This window comes from Haliotis cracherodii, unplaced genomic scaffold (genome assembly GCF_022045235.1).
Source record: "Haliotis cracherodii isolate W230 unplaced genomic scaffold, xgHalCrac1.p SCAF_14, whole genome shotgun sequence".
Classification (NCBI taxonomy): Eukaryota; Metazoa; Mollusca; class Gastropoda; order Lepetellida; family Haliotidae; genus Haliotis; species Haliotis cracherodii.
The window spans coordinates 31,768,458-31,790,723 of record NW_027266269.1 but is presented as its reverse complement, the minus strand read 5'-3'; the positions used below and the strand labels follow the sequence as shown (position 1 = coordinate 31,790,723).

The following is a 22,266-nucleotide window of genomic DNA, read 5'->3' as shown; positions in this document are numbered from 1 at the left end:
ATAGGAACATAACGTATCATATCACATACTAGGAATATATCGTACCATATCATAGCGTCATCGAGAAGATAAACCAGTCCGATAAACTTGGTATCAGTATCTGTTCAATATGGAAATGAGGTTATCGGGCAGGAACTACATTTACTGGACGCTGTATATTGATGTGGTGCTTACTTGCTATAAACTAATGCATAACTGTCCCTAGATAATAATGATGATGATGACAACAACAACAACAACAACAACAACAACAACAACAACAACAACAACAACAATAATAATAATAATAATAATAAAACTTCCCCTGGCCATGCTCGATGCTAAGGTATGCTCTGATATAAGGAGGGCCGACGGTCCGGCACTACAAAATTTCACATTTCACCTCACCTGATATAACGTGTTATGGGCTACGAGTTGTTTTCGGCTCTTCCTTTCCGAGATTACAAAATGCTAAGCACAGCGTTTACGCCAAAGTTATTCTAAAAAATCTATGAAACGCATACATTTGTATCAACATTTCATAAACACATGATTATGATATGGTCGGAAGAGTAAAATAGATTCCCTGTGATTATCGATATTTTTGTCGCTTTAATTTGTGTATGCTTAATTAGTGTTCTTTTATATTTGTAATATATTTGTGTTTGAATCTTATTGTATGATGTATATGAGCATGTACAAAACCAACAAACAATCGTTCTCCGCTGGAACATGTCCGAGCCGACGGAAATGACCGATTTCTGCATGTCACCTTAGCATGGGCTGAGAATAATCAATCAAACATACGAGCATCTGTAACACTACAAGCAGTTGACGGCTTCACTGAAAGACGTATGTTAGTTATATAATTACCGTGTTTGAGATATGTATCAATATGTCAATATCAATGCCGACTGACAACGTGTCACATGACACCTGTCAATCACGCATACATCGTTGAATGGCGGCTATGTCACGTGACTCAATGCTTTTGTATTGTTTCTGTCATTAGACCAGATAAACCTGTTTGCTCTTGTCAATATAATGTTACGCCGAAATATGTTTCATGTCTGACCTTGTCTTTCCCTGGTTAGAAGGTTAAGAGGATGTCTTGCATTTAATCTTAACAAATGGATGGACATCAAAACACAAGCGTCAATATTAGGTAGCCCACTATAATTTATGTTTGTTTGTTGTTTAACGCCGCACTCAGCAATATTCCAGCTATATGACGGCGGTCTGTAAATAATCGAGTCAGGACCAGACAATCAAGTGATTACTATCATGAGCATCGATCCACGCAATTGGGATTGATGACATGCATCAACCAAGTCAGCGAGCTTTACCACCCGATCCCGTTAGTTGCCTCTTAGGACAAGCATATGCGGTTTTAACTATAAAATAAACACGGTAAAGACACCTTGAGGTGATGTTTAAATAGGCTTTAACGTTACGTTCAAGATTTATACAGTGATATGGTGACGTGCATGCATGTGTGTGTGTTTGTGTGTGCGTGCGTGCGTGCGTGTGTGTGGCGGCAGGTAATAGTCGGTCTTATGCTAGTTTTATTATGCTAGCCTACTGTTACCATGCCGCAGTTTAACATGGATACCCCAGTCAGTCACAGTATACTGACCTTTTTACATCCCCTTAATGCCGAACGCCAGGCAGGGAAACACCAAGTACCATATTTTAAGATCTTTTGGTATTACGCGGCCGGGCATAGAATCACTAACCTTATCATCTCTTGACCGACGCTCTTTCTACTAGATACTACGTCATGACACACTGTAATATGTATGCAATATGATAATGCAGTGTCACGGAGTTAGGTGCATGATACAGCTAACGGTAAACGTAATTAATATTATGAATAAAAAAACCATAGCCGGAAACCTAGCTTTGAACTTCAAGAAGTCATCCGTGAGTAAGTTCTTCATCTGAGCTTCCCTTTCACAGTGTGTTTGTTCTGTCATGCACATACATATAGCTGATGTTCAAATATTGAAAGAGACCACCTCTGTGGTCTAGTGGTAGAGCGTCCGCCCGGAGAGCGGAAGATCCGGGGTTCGATCCCGGCCGCGTCATACCAAAAGACGTTAAAATATGGTACTCGTTGTTACCCTTGCTGGCGCTCGGCATTAAGGGGCTAAAACAAGGACTGGTCGGCTCGGAGTCAGTATACTGTGTCTGAGTGGGGTATTCATGCTAAACTGCGGCATGGTATCTCAGTGAGCTAGCACTATAAATCGGCATCAGTCCGGTCTAGTACAAGCAGCCACACACACAAACACAAACGTGCATGCACGTCGCTATATAAGTGCAATAATCTTGAAGGCGACGTTAAACCCAATTTCACCTCACCTCACCTCAATTATTAAAACCACGGGCGATTGAAACATTGAGCATTCTTGACACATTTTAGCTTACTTATTAATTTATCCTTCCCTAAAGTCCAAAACATACAAAAACTGTAACAAAATTCGAATCCTCATTCATTTAGTATAATGACACTTTCTGCACGTTTTCAACAATTCATTAAATACTTTTAGATCCTGTGGGCCAAATGGTGCCATTTTTTCATAATTGCTTTGCCTTCACCTTTCTTGCCTAAGTATTTAGATGGCACTGAAGACCAGTCGTTCAGACACTGTTCTATCTGTCCATGACGATTATGCTGATTCATTGATAAAGGGGGCGGATGGTAGCCTAATGGTTAAAGCGTTCACTCGTCACGCCAAAGGCCCGGGTTCTATTCCCCCACTGGTACTATGTGAATGGTGGTACTCAAGGCAGGTAATGATTTATTTCGGTTAACAAGACGCTATTGCATGTAAAACGTCAACACAAGACGAAGCAGCGTCAAATATGTTACGTAAAGTTTATAATTTTATATAAACCCATTACTGAATTACATGTACTGTAAGTCTATGGCCTCTCAGGATTATCAGACTGCATCTGTGGTCTAGTGGATAGAGCGTCTGCCTGGAGAGAGGAAGGTCGTTTGTTAGATCAGAGGCAGCGTCATACCAACAGATGGTACTTGTTGTTGCCCTGTCTGGCGCTCGGTCTTAGGGGACTGGTCGGAGTCAGTATACTGTGTCTGAGGGGGCGGTCGGGTAGCCTAGTGGTTAAAGCGTTCGCTCGTCACGCCGAAGACCCGGGTTCGATTCCCAACAAGGGTACAATGTATGAAGCCCAGTGAGCTAGCACAATGATATCGGCATTAGTCATGACTGATACAAACAGCTACACACAAGTACATGCACCTCGCTATGTAAGTGCAATATTCTTGCAAGCGACGTTAAAACTCATTTCACATCACCTGAGGTTATTATTCTAAAAAATACACTGCTTAACACATACAACCCATAGAACCCTCATTGTTTTATTTGATGTGTGTCATATCGACAAAATGTATAACCTTATCTTAAGATAAATCGTAAATGTAAAAGAAAAAATGTGCGATAATTTTATTGCTTTTCAAGTTTCCGTTAAAAGCTAATGATTGACAGTTATGTTGTCTCCTAAAGTGCATGTGTAATACGTTGACTGATTATATAGGCTTTGTGTTAATCTCATCTATCATTTATCATGTCTCTACCATGATCTTTGTTTAAATCTTTTTCATTTTACAACTAACGTTAGGAAACGGAAAGATTTATGGTACATATTTCTGTCCTAGGTAAGCGATGTGTTGGTGTTACACGCAGATTAATATTTACAACAACAGCAATAGCAATAATAATAATTTTGTGTGTGTTTAGGTGAGTATGTTGAGAAGAACAGTAACCCTGCAGAGTCGTTTCGTTGGATGAAGTCGGCTGGCCCGAAAAGTGATACACAAGGCTTTCTTTAACGACATGATGGCCTGTCTCGATCCTTTTATTCTTGTCTTCGCAATGCTTGTAGTTTTAACTCCGATGTTTCCAGAAGATGTTGATGGCGTCAGGAAAATGATAATGATGAAATTCTTTGGAATAGGCCCATACACAGCCTCAGACGTATTCAGGTCATCAAACCTGATCTTGACCTTTTTGATAATTCCAATGAAATCAATTTTATTATCGAATTCTCAGGCCCTTTTTACACTCAAGTGAATCACAAGAATCCTTTGTACGACCATTCCGACCATATCATTAGCATGAGTTTTGGAATTACTATGGATTTGTGATTATACCAGGTGTTCGCGAGAAGGTGAGCATATCCTGCCCCACCAGTGGCACCAGTCACAAACACATGCGAAGGCAAGTGAACCGTTCATCTGAAAATACACGGAAACATACGGAAATGGTAAAAGAGGGAACTGCATCGGACATCATGGCCATTTTTGGAATTGTGTTCCGCATGTCTACCAAAGAACCTCACCAAAGCAATGAATGCTGTAACCCTGATCAAACAATGACGCTCATTGAAATCTTTGTAGAAAGACCATGCTCGATTGTACATCAATAGTTGTAAATTGTAGACACAAAAGCTAGAGTTGCTGGATCATTGCTTGACATAAAGGAAAAGTTTTGACTTTTGGAAAGTTGAAATATAGGAAAAATATGTTAAAACACAATTACATGTCAAGTTCTGTCCAAAACAAAGAAGTAAGGATTTCGGTTGCAAAATAAAAACTGCAATGGCATTTTGCAGCTAGTTTCATGCACGAACTGTTCAAAAAGTCTCCATTACTTTTCATCTTCAGGGGCGGTCGGGTAGCCTAGTGGTTAGAGCGTTTGATCGTCACGCCGAAGACCCGGGTTCTATTCCCGACATGGGTACAATGTGTGAAGCCCATTTCTGATGTCCCTCGCCTTGATATTGCTGGAATATTGCTAAAAGCGGCGTAAAACCATACACACTCACTTTCATCTTCATTTCAAATTGCAAACTTCAGTTCTCCTGATAAGAATAATTATCCTGTCTTCGTGTTATAAGAACTATATACACTATAAAAAATGAAAAGAAAAACAATAACTAATTATACCCCATGAAAAAATAATAATATGACAGTGAGGGTGTAATGACTACAATTGTCTGTAAAAAGAATGTCGGGTGTGTAGATCAATATCGGGCGTGTTCACTATGTTTGGCGATGCGTGCATGACACCTTGATGGCATACTGTTGATTAACCTGCTATGTTGCCCTTGGTATTACCCGCCATTCCGCATGAAGAGCTTCCCCATGCTTGGCCACATTGACGATTGCTTGGTCTCTGACGTACACTTCTTGCTCGAGAACATACTACGGATGCTCTGTGGGGGACAGTCAGGTAAGTCCAATGTCCGTATGTGGTCACTATGCCACTATGTGGTCCCGCCGACAATTCTGGCGAATGGAACAACAAGACGCAAAATTTCGTCCACCTATCGCAGGCCAGTCACATGTTCATTCACAACAACTAAATCAGTTCGCCTGTCATGTGTGATACCGCCCCACACCATGACTACCACACATACCGATCATGGTAAAGAATTGTTGCCCAGGCATGCCGCTCGCCGCTACGTCGCCGACAATGTTTTCTGCCATCTGTGAGTCGGAGGCAAAACCTTGATTCGCCTAACGCCATTGCCGCACAGCCCGTCTCTGGTGTTGCCAAGCCCTCACCAATCTTTGCCACATATGGTGAGCTGTTAGAGTCACACCCTTCACAGGACGCCTAGCTTTCAGGGGGCTGCATGGTGCCGGCGTTTGACAGAAGGTGTTAATATTCGCCCTCCTGTTATTTTTTTGGAATTCTCGATTAATAACAGGAGGAGATTAAAATAATTGGCGTAGTGCAATACTGCTTTATTTGGCGTTACAGTTACCATGACACCCTGTGCAGTACAGCCTCAATAAAGATGTCCCGATGAAGATATTTTCAGATTAACGAGTTTGTCGCCTCCTTCGACAAGCATTGGTTGCTGAAGACCAATTCAGGCCGGGATCTTCACGACAAACATTGGTTGCTGAAGACCAATTCAGGCCGGGATCTTCACGACAAGGCTGAATACAATAGCCTTACACTGCAAACTTAAGTCCAAAAAACATCGGATAACCATTTCTTGTTCCTTTCATTTTTACACACTTTCAAATACGTCCCCTTTGTATAGCAGTATATAGTCAAACTCATCATGTTCGACGTTTCATCACATTCAACTTTCCGTTATATCAGATAGTTGTTATATCTAACAGTCTGTTATAACTGCCTGCCCCCTATAGCCCCTATAGAGTCTCCACCGTACACATGGAACTTTTATTGAGGTGCAACGCCAGACAATAACCAGTATCGATTACTTCCCCAAGCAGACTCCACTGGGCGAAAAAATGTAAACATAAAAAAAGGTTTGTAATATAATATTTCTGCTTGTTGATTCAGGAGGGTTGTCTCTTTCTCAGACTCTAGAGAATAAATAAAAAAAAATCTCAAATCTAGAATTATTTCGCAAGTCTAGGCAGCCTCAGCTCTAGACTGAAATTAAGCATTTTGGGGGCTCCATTTGTATTTTTTGTTTGTTTGTTGTTTAACGCCGCACTCAGTAGTATTCCAGCTATATGACGAACGTCTGTAAATAATCGAGTCAGGACAAGACAATCCAGTGATTGACGTCATGCACATCGATCCACGCAATTGTGATCGATGACATGCCTCAACCAAGTCAGCGAGTCTGACCACGTATTTTTTTACTTATTTTTTTTTGTATTTGTATTTTGTAGATTTTTTGTATTTGTATTTTGAAGATTTTGTAATTTTAAGTAAGATATGTTTATTTCTGTGAGTAAATGTTAGTCTAACAAACAGGTGGCATACGTGATTGTGCATTCACTTTTTTGGTGAGTACAACAATGTATATCACTTCTATATTAACATAAAAGAGACAAACACTTTTCTACTAGAAATATCTGCCAAAAGCAGAGTAGTTTGTATCAATCCGACTGTATCCTGAGCATGTGTTTATGAATAACTGTCAAATAGTGATGATACCAGGTGTTCGCGAAGAGGTGAGCGTATCCTGTCCTATCGGTGTCACGTCACAAATACACGAAAAGGCAAGTCAATTGTTCACCTGAAAAAAAATGTGAACCCCTATGCAAACAAATTCGAACAAATTACCTCCCTTCATCTGATACTCCAACCCAAACAAAGACAGAAACACAACAACACAACCTAAACACAACCCTCAACGTCATTAAAAATAAACACAACCACAAATGTCAATCAAATCCACTTCGTGACAACACTGATCCCGTTGATGCATGTCCAGTCCAACTGACCAGCGTAGTGGCCACGCCTGGTCCCACAACGTCACCAGTGTGATCTGTCTGATGTTACGCAGTAGCCAGATCACCATTCATCACCAGGGCTGAGACAGGGAGAGGCACTCCAGCCGTTATAAGACACAGCCCCGACACCCACTCTCCGTCAGAACTTCCCAGCTGGACAGGAGACCAGGCTTTCGCACGATGGCATCTGGATACATGTGTTTACTGCTTCTAGCAGGTAAGATTCAGATATTCCTTTAAGCAACTCCACAATGCTTTATCGAATGCAATATGCATCCATGCGCTTCGGTGTACGGCGGATGTCAGTATGGTCGATCAAAGTTGCCAGCAGGTAGGACTCGGCTTTTCCTATAATCAACAGCTCCTAAATGCGATAGGTATACGCGTACCCCTTGTCTGTGTAGGAGGGGATTTGGGTACAGTCGATTTTTTTAACGCTATGATGAGCAACTCAAGAATGGTATTTAATATGCACACATACATACACATGGGTTGTGTTTGTGCAGAAAGGATTTCATTGCGGTCGATTATTATGAGAGACGATGATTAGAACACTATGATAAGCAACTCAAGAATGTTATTTAATATGCACATATACATACACATGGATTGTGTTTGTGCAGAAAGGATTTCATTGCGGTCGATTATTATGAGAGACGATGATTAGAACACTATGATAAGCAGCTCAAGAATGCTATTTAATATGCACCTATACATACACATGGATTGTGTTTGTGCAGAAAGGATTTCATTGCGGTCGATTATTATGAGAGACGATGATTGGAACACTATGATAAGCAACTCAAGAATGTTATTTAATATGCACATATACATACACATGAGTTGTGTTTGTGCAGAAAGGATTTAATTGCGGTCGATTATTATGAGAGACGATGATTAGAACACTATGATAAGCAACTCAAGAATGTTATTTAATATGCACACATACATACACATGGATTGTGTTTGTGTAGAAAGGATTTAATTGCGGTCGATTATTATGAGAGACGATGATTAGAACACTATGATAAGCAACTCAAGAATGGTATCCAATATGCACATGACTTGTGTTTGAACACAAGGGATTTCGCTATGGTTGTTTTTTGTGAGGTAAAAATAAATTATTTGAAAGCTATGATATCTAAAGAATGCGATATTAGGCACACTTAAATGTTAGTGTACAGTAAGAGAGGATTTCGATATGGTCGATAAGTGTGAGGTAACATGTTTTGAACACCATGATAAATAACTCAAAAATGCTACATAATACACACATGCACCAACATGGTCTGTTTGAATAAATAATAAGAGATAATTTCGCTGTGATGGATTATTGTTTCTTGTAGGTAAGGATCTGTAAATCAAAAACATGAAGCTAGAATAGGATGTCGTATGTACAACTTTACGAGAATGATATAATGTGTGCAATATACACCCCTTGATCGTTTGTTGAAGTGCAGCACCGGGGCTCTTGGAATATTGATAAATTGATCGTTTGAACGCTGTGATAAGTTACTGTTACTCAAGATTGTCGAATGCTGCGGATGGTGATCTGTAAGACGTTGTGGTGTAGGGGCATGTACAGATGCTTCATACACCCTGTTGAACGTATCGCTTTAGCAGACATCTTGAATTCCGCTTGCTGAGTTAATCAAGGAAACCCTTTAATCAGTTACAAACAACGTGGACTTAACATATTGTATGATATCGTACACAGTAATAACGGGATATATCGTTAACATTTAAGAACAGCAATGGATACTGTCCTTAAATACCGCAAACTTTAAAAAACCCAAGAAAAACAATATGTTAATTTTATCTTTTGATAAGCCTTCTTGTTGACCTTTAGGTAAAAAAAATGTTTACATTTTGCTTTGTGTAACGGATTTGAGATTGTCAGCCAAGACATTTACTGATAATATAACAACTATTAAATTTAAATATAATTTTTCATAGTCTTCTGCATTAACAGACACTAACAAAATTCAGCACGTCTAAAAAGGACACCTCTAGAAGTCTTTCTCTCAATACAGGGTTTTGCCCAACTTGATACATGGTTCAGTAAAAGTCACGCTCCATAAAATAGTTCTTGAAGGCTGCACGCAAATATGTTCATTTACGTGAGCTTCATGGTCCAGTGGCGATAACGCTACAACATATGTGATAAGGACTTCATGTAAACATATTCATTTGATAAACATTTTCCTGGTCAGACGACATCACGACTCTGACAACTTACAAGACATGAATAGTAGCCGTTGTCAGGCGTGAGAGGTTTATCAGGAAATACTCCCTGTTCTGTCAACAATGAGTAAGGCCTGCATTTTTACGAGTTTGAAAATACAGCAAGAAAATTCTCTGAAAACTACAGAATGTCATTAGGAGACACAAGACCAAGTCATACGAGGATTTCCGGTTTGAATAGTTCTCCAGCAACCGCACAGGTCGGGTGGTCAGGCTCGGTGACTTAGTTTAAAGCGTGTCATCGTCCCGGACGGTGTGGACCCGTGTTCAAAATATCAATTCAGTTCTTCATTGAATTCAGTTCCTTATATCAATAACTGGATTGTCTGGCCCAGACTAGATTATGCATACGCATTAAAGAACAAACAGACAAAGAAACGAGCAACAAAATTCGAGTCATAAATATGCTTTTAATGAATCGATAGTTTGCTGCTTTGTTTAATGTTTAATATACTCAGCAATATTCCAGCTATATGACGGCGGTCTGTGAATTATCGAGTCTGGACCCGACATTCCAGTGACTGATGTCATGAGCATCGATAATCGCAATCCCGTTAGTCGCCTCTTACGACAAGCATAATCACCTTTTATGGCAAGCATGGTACATTTGGACTGTGTATCATGTTGTTTTTTAGTTTCTCCCTGAAATGCCATCAAGTTACATTAAAGTCTCCGCTTTACGCCCAATTATCTGCCCGTGTTCGACCTTCACCCTTAATGAATTACAGTCAAACACTGTTGTGTCGACCTTCGATGTGTCCAACTTTCGGTTGTCGCGAAGTAAACGCTTGGTCCATACGTATTCCTTCTTTATTCATCATTTTTCGGTTGTGCCTAAGATCGGATAACTCGAAGTATTTAGGTACGTTCCTTTAATTTCGACACAACAGTGTTTGTACCATACTATAGCGGGCCTGTGTGTGAATGTATATTTGAGCAACATCAATACCAGAGCAAAAACAAAAATAACTAGACAAGATTATTAACAGCTTCCTTCTAGCGTGACAAACGTGAAAGCAGAGACGAGGATGTTAATGTTTTATTTACGGTGCGCCCTCTCCTCTCAGTCTCTGGGTTGTCACGTTGTTTAACATGGCGCCATGTTCTGCATACTGACCAAGCTATTCCCGGCAGACCCTTGGATGAGTCAGGACGCAATGGAAGGCCATAACTTTACATATTACACGCTTTAACTCGTGCAGTTGGGGGGCTATCACGGTAATAACTTTTATGTAAAGCGAGTAAGTGAGTAAAAATAAACATTGCTTTAAAAAGCATTTCGTTGTTCATCGGCGTGTCAACTGAAATGACAAGAGGTGAAATGGGGTTTAACGTCGCGTCCAAGATTATTCCACTTATATAGCGACGAACATGCAGGTGCGAATGGCTGATTTACTAGAACGGACTAAGTTTCTAGTGCTAGCTCACTGCGATACCATGCCGCAGTTTAACACGTATACCCCACTCAGAAACAGTATACCGACCAGTCCTTGTTTTAGCCCCTTAATGCCGAACGCCAGGCAGGGTAACAAATAGACCTATCTTTGAACGTCTTTTGATATGACGCGGACGGGGATCGAACCCCCGAACCTCTAATAGTGATTTTTGATGTTAATTAGAATCTTACCCTCCGAACTTTTGGTAAAGAATAATCAACAATCATCGGCAAAAGCATTGGAATTTTAACTTTTTCGACTCGTGCTGATATATCTGATATTCACAATATGTCATGAGACTGGGTCAACATCTTCAGACAGTAAATCAATAACTAAACATGACATGAAATATCAATTTTTAAAAACATGCTGTAAACACCATTTAATATGTTCATAAATATTAATCATGGACAGTTTCATGAACTTATCGAGATCCTTATCATGTTAAGATATATCAGATGATATTAAATATGCCATACTGCATTCCACATTTGACACTTTGGAACAAAGACAAATGTTTTACTTTCATGTGAATATGGTATCAGTGTGAATAGAAAACTGTCGGTTTATCGCAAGGACAAAAAGGATAGTGTTAAACATATATATCTTTTTAACGTTTGTACACACACACAATCTTAAGGTAAAGCAGGCAATTTATTTATGCTTTAAAGTGGAGACAGGATATATGAGACTTCATGTCTAAGAACGCTGTGTGGAATTCGTCAGTGACGATGATTGACAGGTGTCATTCTTATGTCACATGTAGCCTCCTGTTATGTCAGTTTCACGAGCCGTTGTCACGATCAGGACCTGATGTCGAGCGTCACCTTCATCATCTGACAGACCTACGTTGTTCTGCATGCTTGTGGACATGAGGCGAAGACGGTACAAGTAAAACAGAAGGTCACCACACAGTGTGCCGTAAAAGGCGACTTTGCTTGCCGTACGAGGTTGACTTGGTTGACGCATGTCATCGTATTCCAATTACTTGGATCGATGCTCATGATATCACTCATTGGATTGTGTGGTTCAGACTCGATTATTTACAGACCGTAATATTGCTGATTGTGGCGTTTAAGAATACACAAACACAACAGATTGATTGTATGCTCGTTTGAAACGTCGACCTGTTTACAGCAATATTGTAGTGACATATTTTGTCCAGGGTATTTACTAACCTTCCTCGAACAGTCTGGCTTCCCAAAATGCATTGGAATAAAAGCGTTACGATGTCGGTTCTTAGAATCAACGAAATCAACTTCGCTGTTCAATTTTACCAAATCAGTCACAAAACGCTTTCCAGAATCATTAGACATTTCCATTGTACGATTCCATGTGGTACCCGTCACAAACACATGCAGAGGCAAGTAAAATGTTCACCTGAACAAACACGCGAACATAGAGTACAAATCAAACTACGGAATTGCACTGGCCACCATTTTGATCAAATTTGGAAATGTCCTCCCCATGTCTACCATTGAACCTTTTGAAAGCTTTACTGAGGCGAATTTATCAAGTTTTGATATGGTCCAGATGCTTCATTAATGATATTAATGGTTTATTTTTTTTAATCGTTTAAAGTACCATAAGTAAAAAATGACAATAGATCTGCTCTATAATCTTTTAGTGTGAGTACCCATTATCAAAACGTCAAAGCCCTTATGTTTTATTTCTCGTATCTGTTATATGAGACAAATCTCTGTTTACACAAAACCATAGCCTTGTATTTATAGAGACCTGAATTCTCGACCAAGTGTAAACTTAAGGTTGACACCGGATGTCCAGTAACCACGGTGTGGATGTCGAGGTACACAGACATCGGCTCAGTCAGGAAATGTGTTTGTATGAAGTCATATCACTACAAAATATATCCTCAGTAGTTCAGACACATTGGATAAACATCGTGTCAGAGCCATTCCTGCACTTCGATACCTCAGTGTTCGTTTTGCGGAAACACGGTGATTCGTACCTCTGATTCTATTACATAGCATTTGTGGTTACCCTAGGACACGTCCCTTATAAGTACTGGTATCAGTCAGTGTATCTTACACGCCATAAGAGCTTACAGTTTGGCATTAAACCCAGCGACACTTCACGATCCATCAAACATAGGCATTTATGTCTGTTGGTTCTTTTTACACATGCGTTTTTTGTATTTAAATTGTTTGCATTTTCCGTCCTTTGTTCTGTGCGTTTATCATTCTGTGACGACAGCCTTAATTCGATTCTCATCTCCTTTTGGTGGTTGCGGATTTAGTTATGTGGTAGATTTCACGTTATCGTCCTCCGCAGTTTTAACATGGATATCCCACTCAAACACAGGACACTGACTCCGATAATAACTAGCATATTGCTGAGTGTGGCGTGAATCAACAACCAAATGAATAACAGTGACAGTGAATAAAGGGGAACAACTATGTACTATTTTAATTGGGAAACTATTTTTTTAATGAAAAAGAAATGATTATGTAACTGTTATGTTTCGATTGAACGTTTTTTAGACCTGCTTCTATTAAGTCATTCACCCCAAAGTGTTTGCATATTACGTGTTTACGTTCAAATATTTACTCTCTTTTAGGCTTAATCCTCTTGCTAAAGGTTGTTCCAGGACGGATATTTATGATACATCTTGTAGATAACCTCTTTTTTTCAAACTTCCGCATCTTGTCCTGTGGAAGTACGAAGATAATTGGCATACATCGATTTGTTACTTTGTTTCGTCATGCTGTTGAAATTACTAGTGAAGTACCTTCTGTTCCAAGTGTTGTCATGTGTTTCTGTTAACATCTATCTCCAGGTAAGGAACAGGTATGTGTTCACTGCGCTGTAACAATCACTTTATCTTTTCCAGGCCTCCTCGTGGGCAGCAAGTGTCAAGATCCAGGTAAAAAATAGCAATAAATAATAATAATAATAATAATAATAATAATAATAATAATAATAATAAGAATAACAAGGTAAATACTTAAAATGTTCAATAAGTCAAATACAAAGGTTAGAATTAATAAAAGAAACGAAAGGTTAATGCAGATAATCTCAAAGAGCGATTTGAGATAGATAGGAGAAGAACAAAATGTTTATAAATTACAAAAAAAACAAAAAAACATCTATTGCTCAACACTTCATACAGTTGTACCTCAGATACATTCATCGAGATGTCTGTGCAACATAACCTGTTTTGAAAATATTATTTATAATTCTACGAAGGAATTTCTGAATTTTTACTAAAAAATCGTATGCTGATTTATGCCCTCATCCTGTCGAGGATTTGAACGTAATCTGCATATACATTATCATAAACACGTCTTAACCGTGCATTTACTAGCAGCGACAAGGAATCATACATAATATGCTTTCGAACAACAACCAGAAATTTTGTAGTATACATAATATACTTTCGAACAACAAACAGACACTTAGTAGTATACATTATGCATTTTGGAACAACAGCCAGACACTTTGTAGTATACATTATGTACTTTGGAACAACAGCCAGACACTTTGTAGTATACATTATGTACTTTGGAACAACAGCCAGACACTATGTAGTATACATTATGTACTTTGGAACAACAACCAGAGACTATGTAGTATACATTATGTATTTTGAAACAACAGCCAGACACTTTGTAGTATACATTATGTACTTTGGAACAACAGCCAGACACTTTGTAGTATACATTATGTACTTTGCAACAACAACCAGACACTTAGTAGTATACATTATGTATTTTGGAACAACAGCCAGACACTTTGTAGTATACGTTATGTACTTTGGAACAACAGCCAGACACTATGTAGTATACATTATGTACTTTGGAACAACAGCCAGACACTTTGTAGTATACATTATGTACTTTGGAACAACAACCAGAGACTATGTAGCATACATTATGTATTTTGGAACAACAACTAGACACTTAGTAGTATACATTATGTACTTTGGAACAACAGCCAGAGACTTTGTAGTATACGTTATGTACTTTGGAACAACAGACAGATACTATGTAGTATACATTATGTACTTTGGAACAACTGCCAGACAGTTTGTAGTAGACATTATGTACTTTGCAACAACAGCCAGACACTTTGTAGTATACATTATGTACGTTGGAACAACAGCCAGACACTTTGTAGTGTACATTATGTACTTTGGAACAAGAACCAGAGACTATGTAGTATACATTATGTACGTTGGAACAACAGCCAGACACTTTGTAGTATACATTATGTACCTTGGAACAACAACCAGAGACTATGTAGTATACATTATGTACTTTGGAACAACAGCCAGAGACTTTGTAGTATACATTATTTACTTTGGAACAAGAGCCAGAGGCTTTGTAGCATACATTATGTACTTTGGAACAACAGACAGAGACTTTGTAGCATACATTATGTACTTTGGAACAACAGACAGAGACTTTGTAGCATACATTATGTACTTTGGAACAACTGCTAGACACTTTGTAGTAGACATTATGTACTCAACAACCAGACACATTCAGATGAAAAGAGGGTGGTCTTGATACATGTGCACACATTGGACAAGGATGTATACGTGAAACAATCCTAAAATAACAACCAGATGCCAGAACGTATACATTGTGTACTTTTGAACAACAAGAGGCTACAAGCAGTTACACATAATATACATCTGAACAACAATCATCTGCTGGGCAAAATACATTCGATACATATGAACAACAGTATTACAGAAGGTATAAACATTATAAACATTTAAACAAAATAATTATATGTCGTGTATGTTATATACATTTAAACAAGAATATATGTAGTATACATTACATGCATTTGAACAAGCTGATAAGTAGTAAACATTACATACATTTGAACACAAGGATGATATATTGTATACATTGCATACATTTGAACAAGATGATAAATAGTAAACATTGTATACATTTGAACACAAGGATGATATATTGTATACATTGAATGCATTTAAACAAGATGATAAGTAGTAAACATTGTATACATTTGAACACAAAGATGATATATAGTAAACATTGCATACATTTGGACAAGATGATAAATAGTAAACCTTGTATACATTTGAACAATACGATGATAAGTTGTAAACATTACATACATTTGAACATAAGAATGCTATATTGTATACATTACATACCTTTGAAAAAGATATAAACATCTGATGAATATGATGATATATAGTAAACATTCCATACATTTGAACAAGATGATATACAATGTATGGTAAACCTTCCATACATTTGAACAAGATGATATGTAATATACGTTTATACCTTTGATCAACATGATGATATATAGCAAACATTGCATACATTTGAACAAGTTGATGATATATAGTAAACATTGCATTCATTTGAACAAGATGACAAATAGTAAACATTCTATACATTTTAGCAAGATGATATGAAATATACGTTATATACATTTGATCAACATGATTATACATAGTAAACATTGCATGCATTTAAACAATATGATATATAATAAACATTGTATACATTGTATCAACAAGATGATAAGAAGTAAACATTGTATACATTTGAACACAAAGATGATATTTAGTAAACATTACATACATTTGAACATAAGGATGATATATTGTTTCATTACATACCTTTGAACAAGATATATACAATTGATCAACATGATGATATATAGTAAACATTCCATACATTTGAAAAACATGATGATATATAGTAAACATTGTATACATTTAAACAAGATGATATTTAGTTAACATTACATACATTTGAACAAGATGATATGTAATATACGGTACATTCATTTGATCAACAAGATGATATGTAGTTAACATTGTATACATTGACCAAGATGATGATATCTAGTAAACATTGCATACATTTGAACAAGATAATATAAAGTAAACATTCCATATATGCATTGATCAACATGATGAAATATAGTAAACGTTGCATGCATTTAAACAAGATGATATATAGGAAACATTGTATACATGTGAACAACATGATGATATATAGTAAATATTACATACATTTGAACAACATGATGATATATAGTAAATAGTGCATACATTTGAACAACATGAGGATATATAGTAAATATTACATACGTTTGAACAACAGGATAATATATAGAGTATATATAGTAAGAACGTTTCAACAAGGTTATTTGGTTTACAGAAGGCATACATTTCAACCACAGGATGATGTGTAATAACCATTGCACACATTTGAATATTAATTATTATTATTATATAATATTAATTGTGGTACACATAGTAGACATTTAAACAACACACAGGCGCTAGATGCTATGCAATATGTTCATATCATGCATGATATGAGATGATCGGGTTCGATATGTTCTTTGGAAGAGCGGCGTCATACTTTGTTGTAGTACAAGAATTCTACACGTCATTCACTCACCGGCACTTACTATTCAGGATTATTCATGTCACAAATGTAAAAACCTTTCTTCCCTTAATATTAATTTATACATCTGTGTGTACATAGTTTGTATGAACTCAAGAAGGAAAGGCGAGTTTCGTTATCGTTAACGAATTGGGAGATATACTGTTTTAGTAATTTGTGATAAATGTGAAAACCCTTCTTCCCTTAATATTAATTCATACATCTGTGTGTTCATGGTTTGTATGAAATCAAGAAGGATAAGGCGAGTTTCGTTATCGTTAAAGTTAACGAACTGAAAGATATACAGTTTTAGAAATTTGTGATAATGTCCTTTACCATCTGGGCGTCTTCAACAATAAACAGATTATACATTGTTTGTTGATAATATCGGATGATGTGTAAGACATATGACTGAATATTGCAACTAAAGTAACTCTTTGTGTTTTATATGCAGTGTCCACAGTTGTTAGGGCCAATATTAATGTAGTTTTGGAACCAGAGGCAAAACCAGCACTTATCCTATCAGGTGATGTATGTAGTGTGGGGAGGAGAAGGGTAGCAGGGTGCTTCGGGTAGCTTCTGCCCCACCAGTAGCTTAGACTCATGAAGATTGGAGACATTAACTTTAGAGATTCCCCTTGTAGATTTTCCTATGTAGTATATACATTGATAAACCTTGTGTCCTAGTGTGTGCAAGTTGGGATTCACAGCCTTTGGATAGGAGTGAGTGAGTGATTTGGGTTTAACGCCGCTTTAACAGTGTTACAGTTATATCGCGGCCTGTCAGCTTAATGTGGGAGGAAAGCCCGAAATGATGAAGGTCTCAGACGTTTACCACTTCGGTGAAACCCAAAAGGGTATGGTGCTGACAAACCTTGAAACATAATCAGGGCGAACAGGGATTCGAATCCACAATCAAAGCTTCCGGCGTACTCGAGGGACGCAACTCTGCACTGCGAATTGCGGCGCCTTAGATGACTTGGCCACCCGTGCCCACTCCAGAGTTTCTGACTGCTAGAGCGTACAGTACCGTCAAATGGTGGTAGCCGTTCATAGATATAGTTGTCGTGGAATGGATACAGTGTAAAGTGTCAAATTAAGGTAAAGGGTATTCTGTGTGTATTTGGAATAAGCTTCAATCTTCATTCAGCTTTCAGCTACTTGTGTTTTGCTGTTTCCAACTTCCAGCTTCGTAAATCGTTATTTGCCAATACTAAACAAAGTTGCTGCTTTTTTGGATTATAAGAACATGCTACACTCGCTACATGCTTTTCAGCCATACTTATAAGCATTAACTGCAGAGGTAATGTGGTTCATAGGCCGGACCTGTGCTTATGTGTGAAAAACGTGATGCAGACAAGGATGAGTGTTCATTCCATCTTCAGGTAGACCATAGAGGCTGAGGTCCCATGCAGTCCGGGTTAGACTTGTTTCAGGGTAGCCTATGCTTGTCGTAAGAGGCGACTAAATGAAATATGTGGTAAGGCGCGGTAACTCGGTTGATTGCGTGGTCGTTGCTCACACTATCAATCACTGGCTTGTCTGGCCCTTACTAAAATGGTTCAAAAATTTATTACGACTGACTATTAGGACTGACTTTATTGTCTCGTTGGGTTTTTATCATATGGAATAAATAAATTCTTAATTGATTTTAAAAGAAGTAAGTTTCGCACGAATCTTTACATTCAGGTATATTTTTATATGCTCTTCCAAAAAAATGTTATATTATGTGGTTGGGTGATTACAGCTGCTCCCCTTGTATTAATGTTTAAAGAAAGTAGATGTCACAATGAAATATAAAGCCACACAATTAACACACGTGAAGCTGTTCAGTATAAATCTACTTTTATAGACTGTAGACGATATAATTACTTCGCCTACTGTTTTGATACTATAGTAACATGACGGTAAATGCTTGGCTTTGTTGGCATATGCTATACTATTATTTGTAAAGAAGCTTTCAGCAGTACATTCTCGCAGTAACTAAGTACTATTAACATTTTTTTATTACGAATTTTGGATAAAGCTAAATATACTAGTACTGAATATCTTTGGTGTGTTAGTGCATTCTAAATCTATATTGTTGACGAATAGGCTTACCTTAACCATTCCAATATGATCAGAAGTTTTCCACATGTGTATGTAATGATTGTTTATATCCACATACGAACGTTGTGGTTACTAAGTATAGACTGAAGTGTACTAGCAGCTAGGGTCACACCAGCTTACCATCATAGAACTGTAACAAAATGGTTGTGTTGGACTCAAGGAGCGGCCAGTGTCCCTGACATCACTGCTGGTAACGTCACGTCCACAACGCCATCAGGTTAGTTCGACACCACCAACACAACCACCTAAGTGCCCGGCAACATATAATAAAGTCAATTGATGTTAATGAATTATTTTTTAAAAAAAATATTAATGAAGACATTACGTAATGCTTAAATTAATGCAATCGGAAGAAAAAAAACCCTGTCTATATTTATTACATATATTTGATCGAATTTTAACCTTTTGAAATTGGAGTCAATGTTGTATTTGTAACTATGGCAGCACTTTTGAAAACACGATCCAATTACAAATCATGAATCATATATTATTTATGAAACACATGTACTTTTGATTTTACCTCTTGGGATTGACTATTTAAGAGGCACGACTTTGACTTTTAATTTGAAAATACAAAATATACACCCTCCTCTACGGTAGGTTCGAACACAGACATAGTATGGGAGGCGAACCCTGATGGAACTGGGGGCATCTTACAAAATACAGGAGGGGTTGTGCCAACAGAAGGTATACACGTGTACATAGTTGTTGCCTATTTATGCTTACACGCCACAGCATAGTAGCATATGTTTTGTCAGCAAATTGTTGGTATTAGCATAGCATAGCTAGCTTGTTTGACAAGTTGATTGTGTGGCTGATGACAAATACGTGCGTGTGAACATGGTCGGGTTGGGGTCTCTTTGTGTGTCCACATGTGTATAGACAGCTTTGTGTGTTGTTTCACATGTGTGTTAGATATACTTTTGCATTATACTTTAGTGTTCTCTTAATTCCTAATAAGAATGGGTTACGGTGTAGTGAGTGATAAGTTGCTAAGCAACGGTTTTGTTATTTCCTAAGTGGTTGTTATTATGTAGCACAGGGCTGTCACGTGACATAGATACAGCAATATAAATGACGTACAGTAAAACAAGGTAAGATATAGTTTGTACACGAAACAGAATGCCAGTAAATCTTTGTGTGAATCTAGCGTTATCCTTCAGGTGACAATTTAACTACGTTTAGAATAACTCCCATTCTCTCCTTTCAGTATCTCTCTCTCACTCTCTCACACACTTTCTCTGACTCTCACTCTCTCTCTCGCCCTCTCTCTCACTCTTTCACTCTCTCTCTCTCTCACGTCTCTCACACACTTTCTCTGACTCTCACTCTCTCACTCTTTCACTCTCTCTCACTCACTCCTTCACTCTCTCACTCTATCTCACTCTCTCTCTCATTCTCTCTCTTTCAATCTCTCTCTCACTCTTTTACTCTCTCTCACTCACTCCTTCACTCTCCCACTCTCTCTCTCTTTCAATCTCTATCTCACTCTCTTGCACTTTCTCTATCTCATTCTCTCTCTCTCTCATTTGTGTTTTCTCTTCCTTTTCAGTGTAATTAATACAGAGTAATAGTGACAGCTATGCGCTGCCATGTTGCTTCTCAGTACGCGGGCCTAGCATTACCTCATAGTCTGGCTTGTGTGATATGTATATAATGCACTGCTTCGTCCCCACTAACGGTTAATGTTTCTGTCCACGTATACGCTTAGCGTCATGCTTGTTGTGGACAAGTACTAGTTATAACTGTTTCTGAAAACATACAGTTACACACAATTGCATGTAATAGTAGCGATATTGATATATTACCTTATAAATCACGCAACTGCTCGATCGATCAAACATACTTTGTTTTCAAACAACCACGGAGGCTAATTGTAAATCACACCAAATCCGGCGCAGATGGGCCACTTGATATTTACGAGAGCTTCAGTCATTTGCTGCCATTGACACTTAACAGACATCAACTTACAATAGGAATTGGACAAAAGCATTGTGTGTCTACGTACTTAACAGAGCTGTACGTAGGTACGCAGTACACGTACGTGTATGTCTTTGAGGTTTCCGAATCTGTTCCTCTTACCTGGATGACACCGAATCTCATCGAATAGAATACGTTATTACATGAATCAAACTCAAGCCCTGGGTGATTTGGCAAGAACTGATTGCCTCAGCTCTAGAAATTTAGCACTGTTCTGGGCTCGATGTGGATTATATTACCTATTTTGTAGATATATATTTCTAAATAAGATAACTTTATGTTCGTCTTGGTGCAATTGTAGCCTGGTGTTCCTCTTTCCCAGAGGTAGAGCGTCTGGCCAGAGAGGGGAAAGTCTGGGGTTCGATCCCCGACCTCGTCATACAAGGCGTTAAGTGGCTAAAATAAAGACTGGTCGGCTCGGAGTCAGTATACTGCGGCATGGTATCTCAGTGAACCAGCACTATAAAATCGGTATCAGTCTGACTGGTACAAGCTGACACACACACGCACACAAGCACGTGCATACATTTCGTTATATAACTGCCATGATCATGGACCCGACGTTAAACCTCATTTCATCCTACCTCATCGGTCATGACTCTTACATCTACATTGTGTCACTACTGTTCAGGGCGAGCATATAGACAAACAGTTGTTAGCACTTGCTTGCAGAAACGTGCTATATGCTTTAATATTAACGTGTTCTGTGTTTGCGTATAATTTATGTCTATAGGTAGATGCTTTTGTCTTGTGTCGTATCGATGTGTTAGTCCCTATACTGTCCTTATGAATAACTTTTCATAAATGAAAAATCAAATATTGAGTAAAATTGAAATTAACGTAAATGTTCATTATT

At 38.1% G+C, this 22,266-nt stretch overlaps 1 protein-coding gene across 1 annotated transcript in view; it reads left to right on the top strand.

Moving 5' to 3' along the window:
• Nucleotides 1-7,392: 7,392 nt before the first annotated feature.
• Nucleotides 7,393-22,266, top strand: part of LOC139460719 (ice-structuring glycoprotein-like) — a 29,551-nt gene continuing 14,677 nt past the window's right edge. The window contains exons 1-5 of the mRNA XM_071242197.1: nt 7,393-7,451; nt 13,766-13,798; nt 17,776-17,847; nt 19,591-19,647; nt 20,031-20,117. Coding sequence (XP_071098298.1) covers nt 7,415-7,451; nt 13,766-13,798; nt 17,776-17,847; nt 19,591-19,647; nt 20,031-20,117 — 286 coding nt within the window. The 5' untranslated portion in view covers nt 7,393-7,414. The remainder of the gene's footprint in view (nt 7,452-13,765; nt 13,799-17,775; nt 17,848-19,590; nt 19,648-20,030; nt 20,118-22,266) is intronic.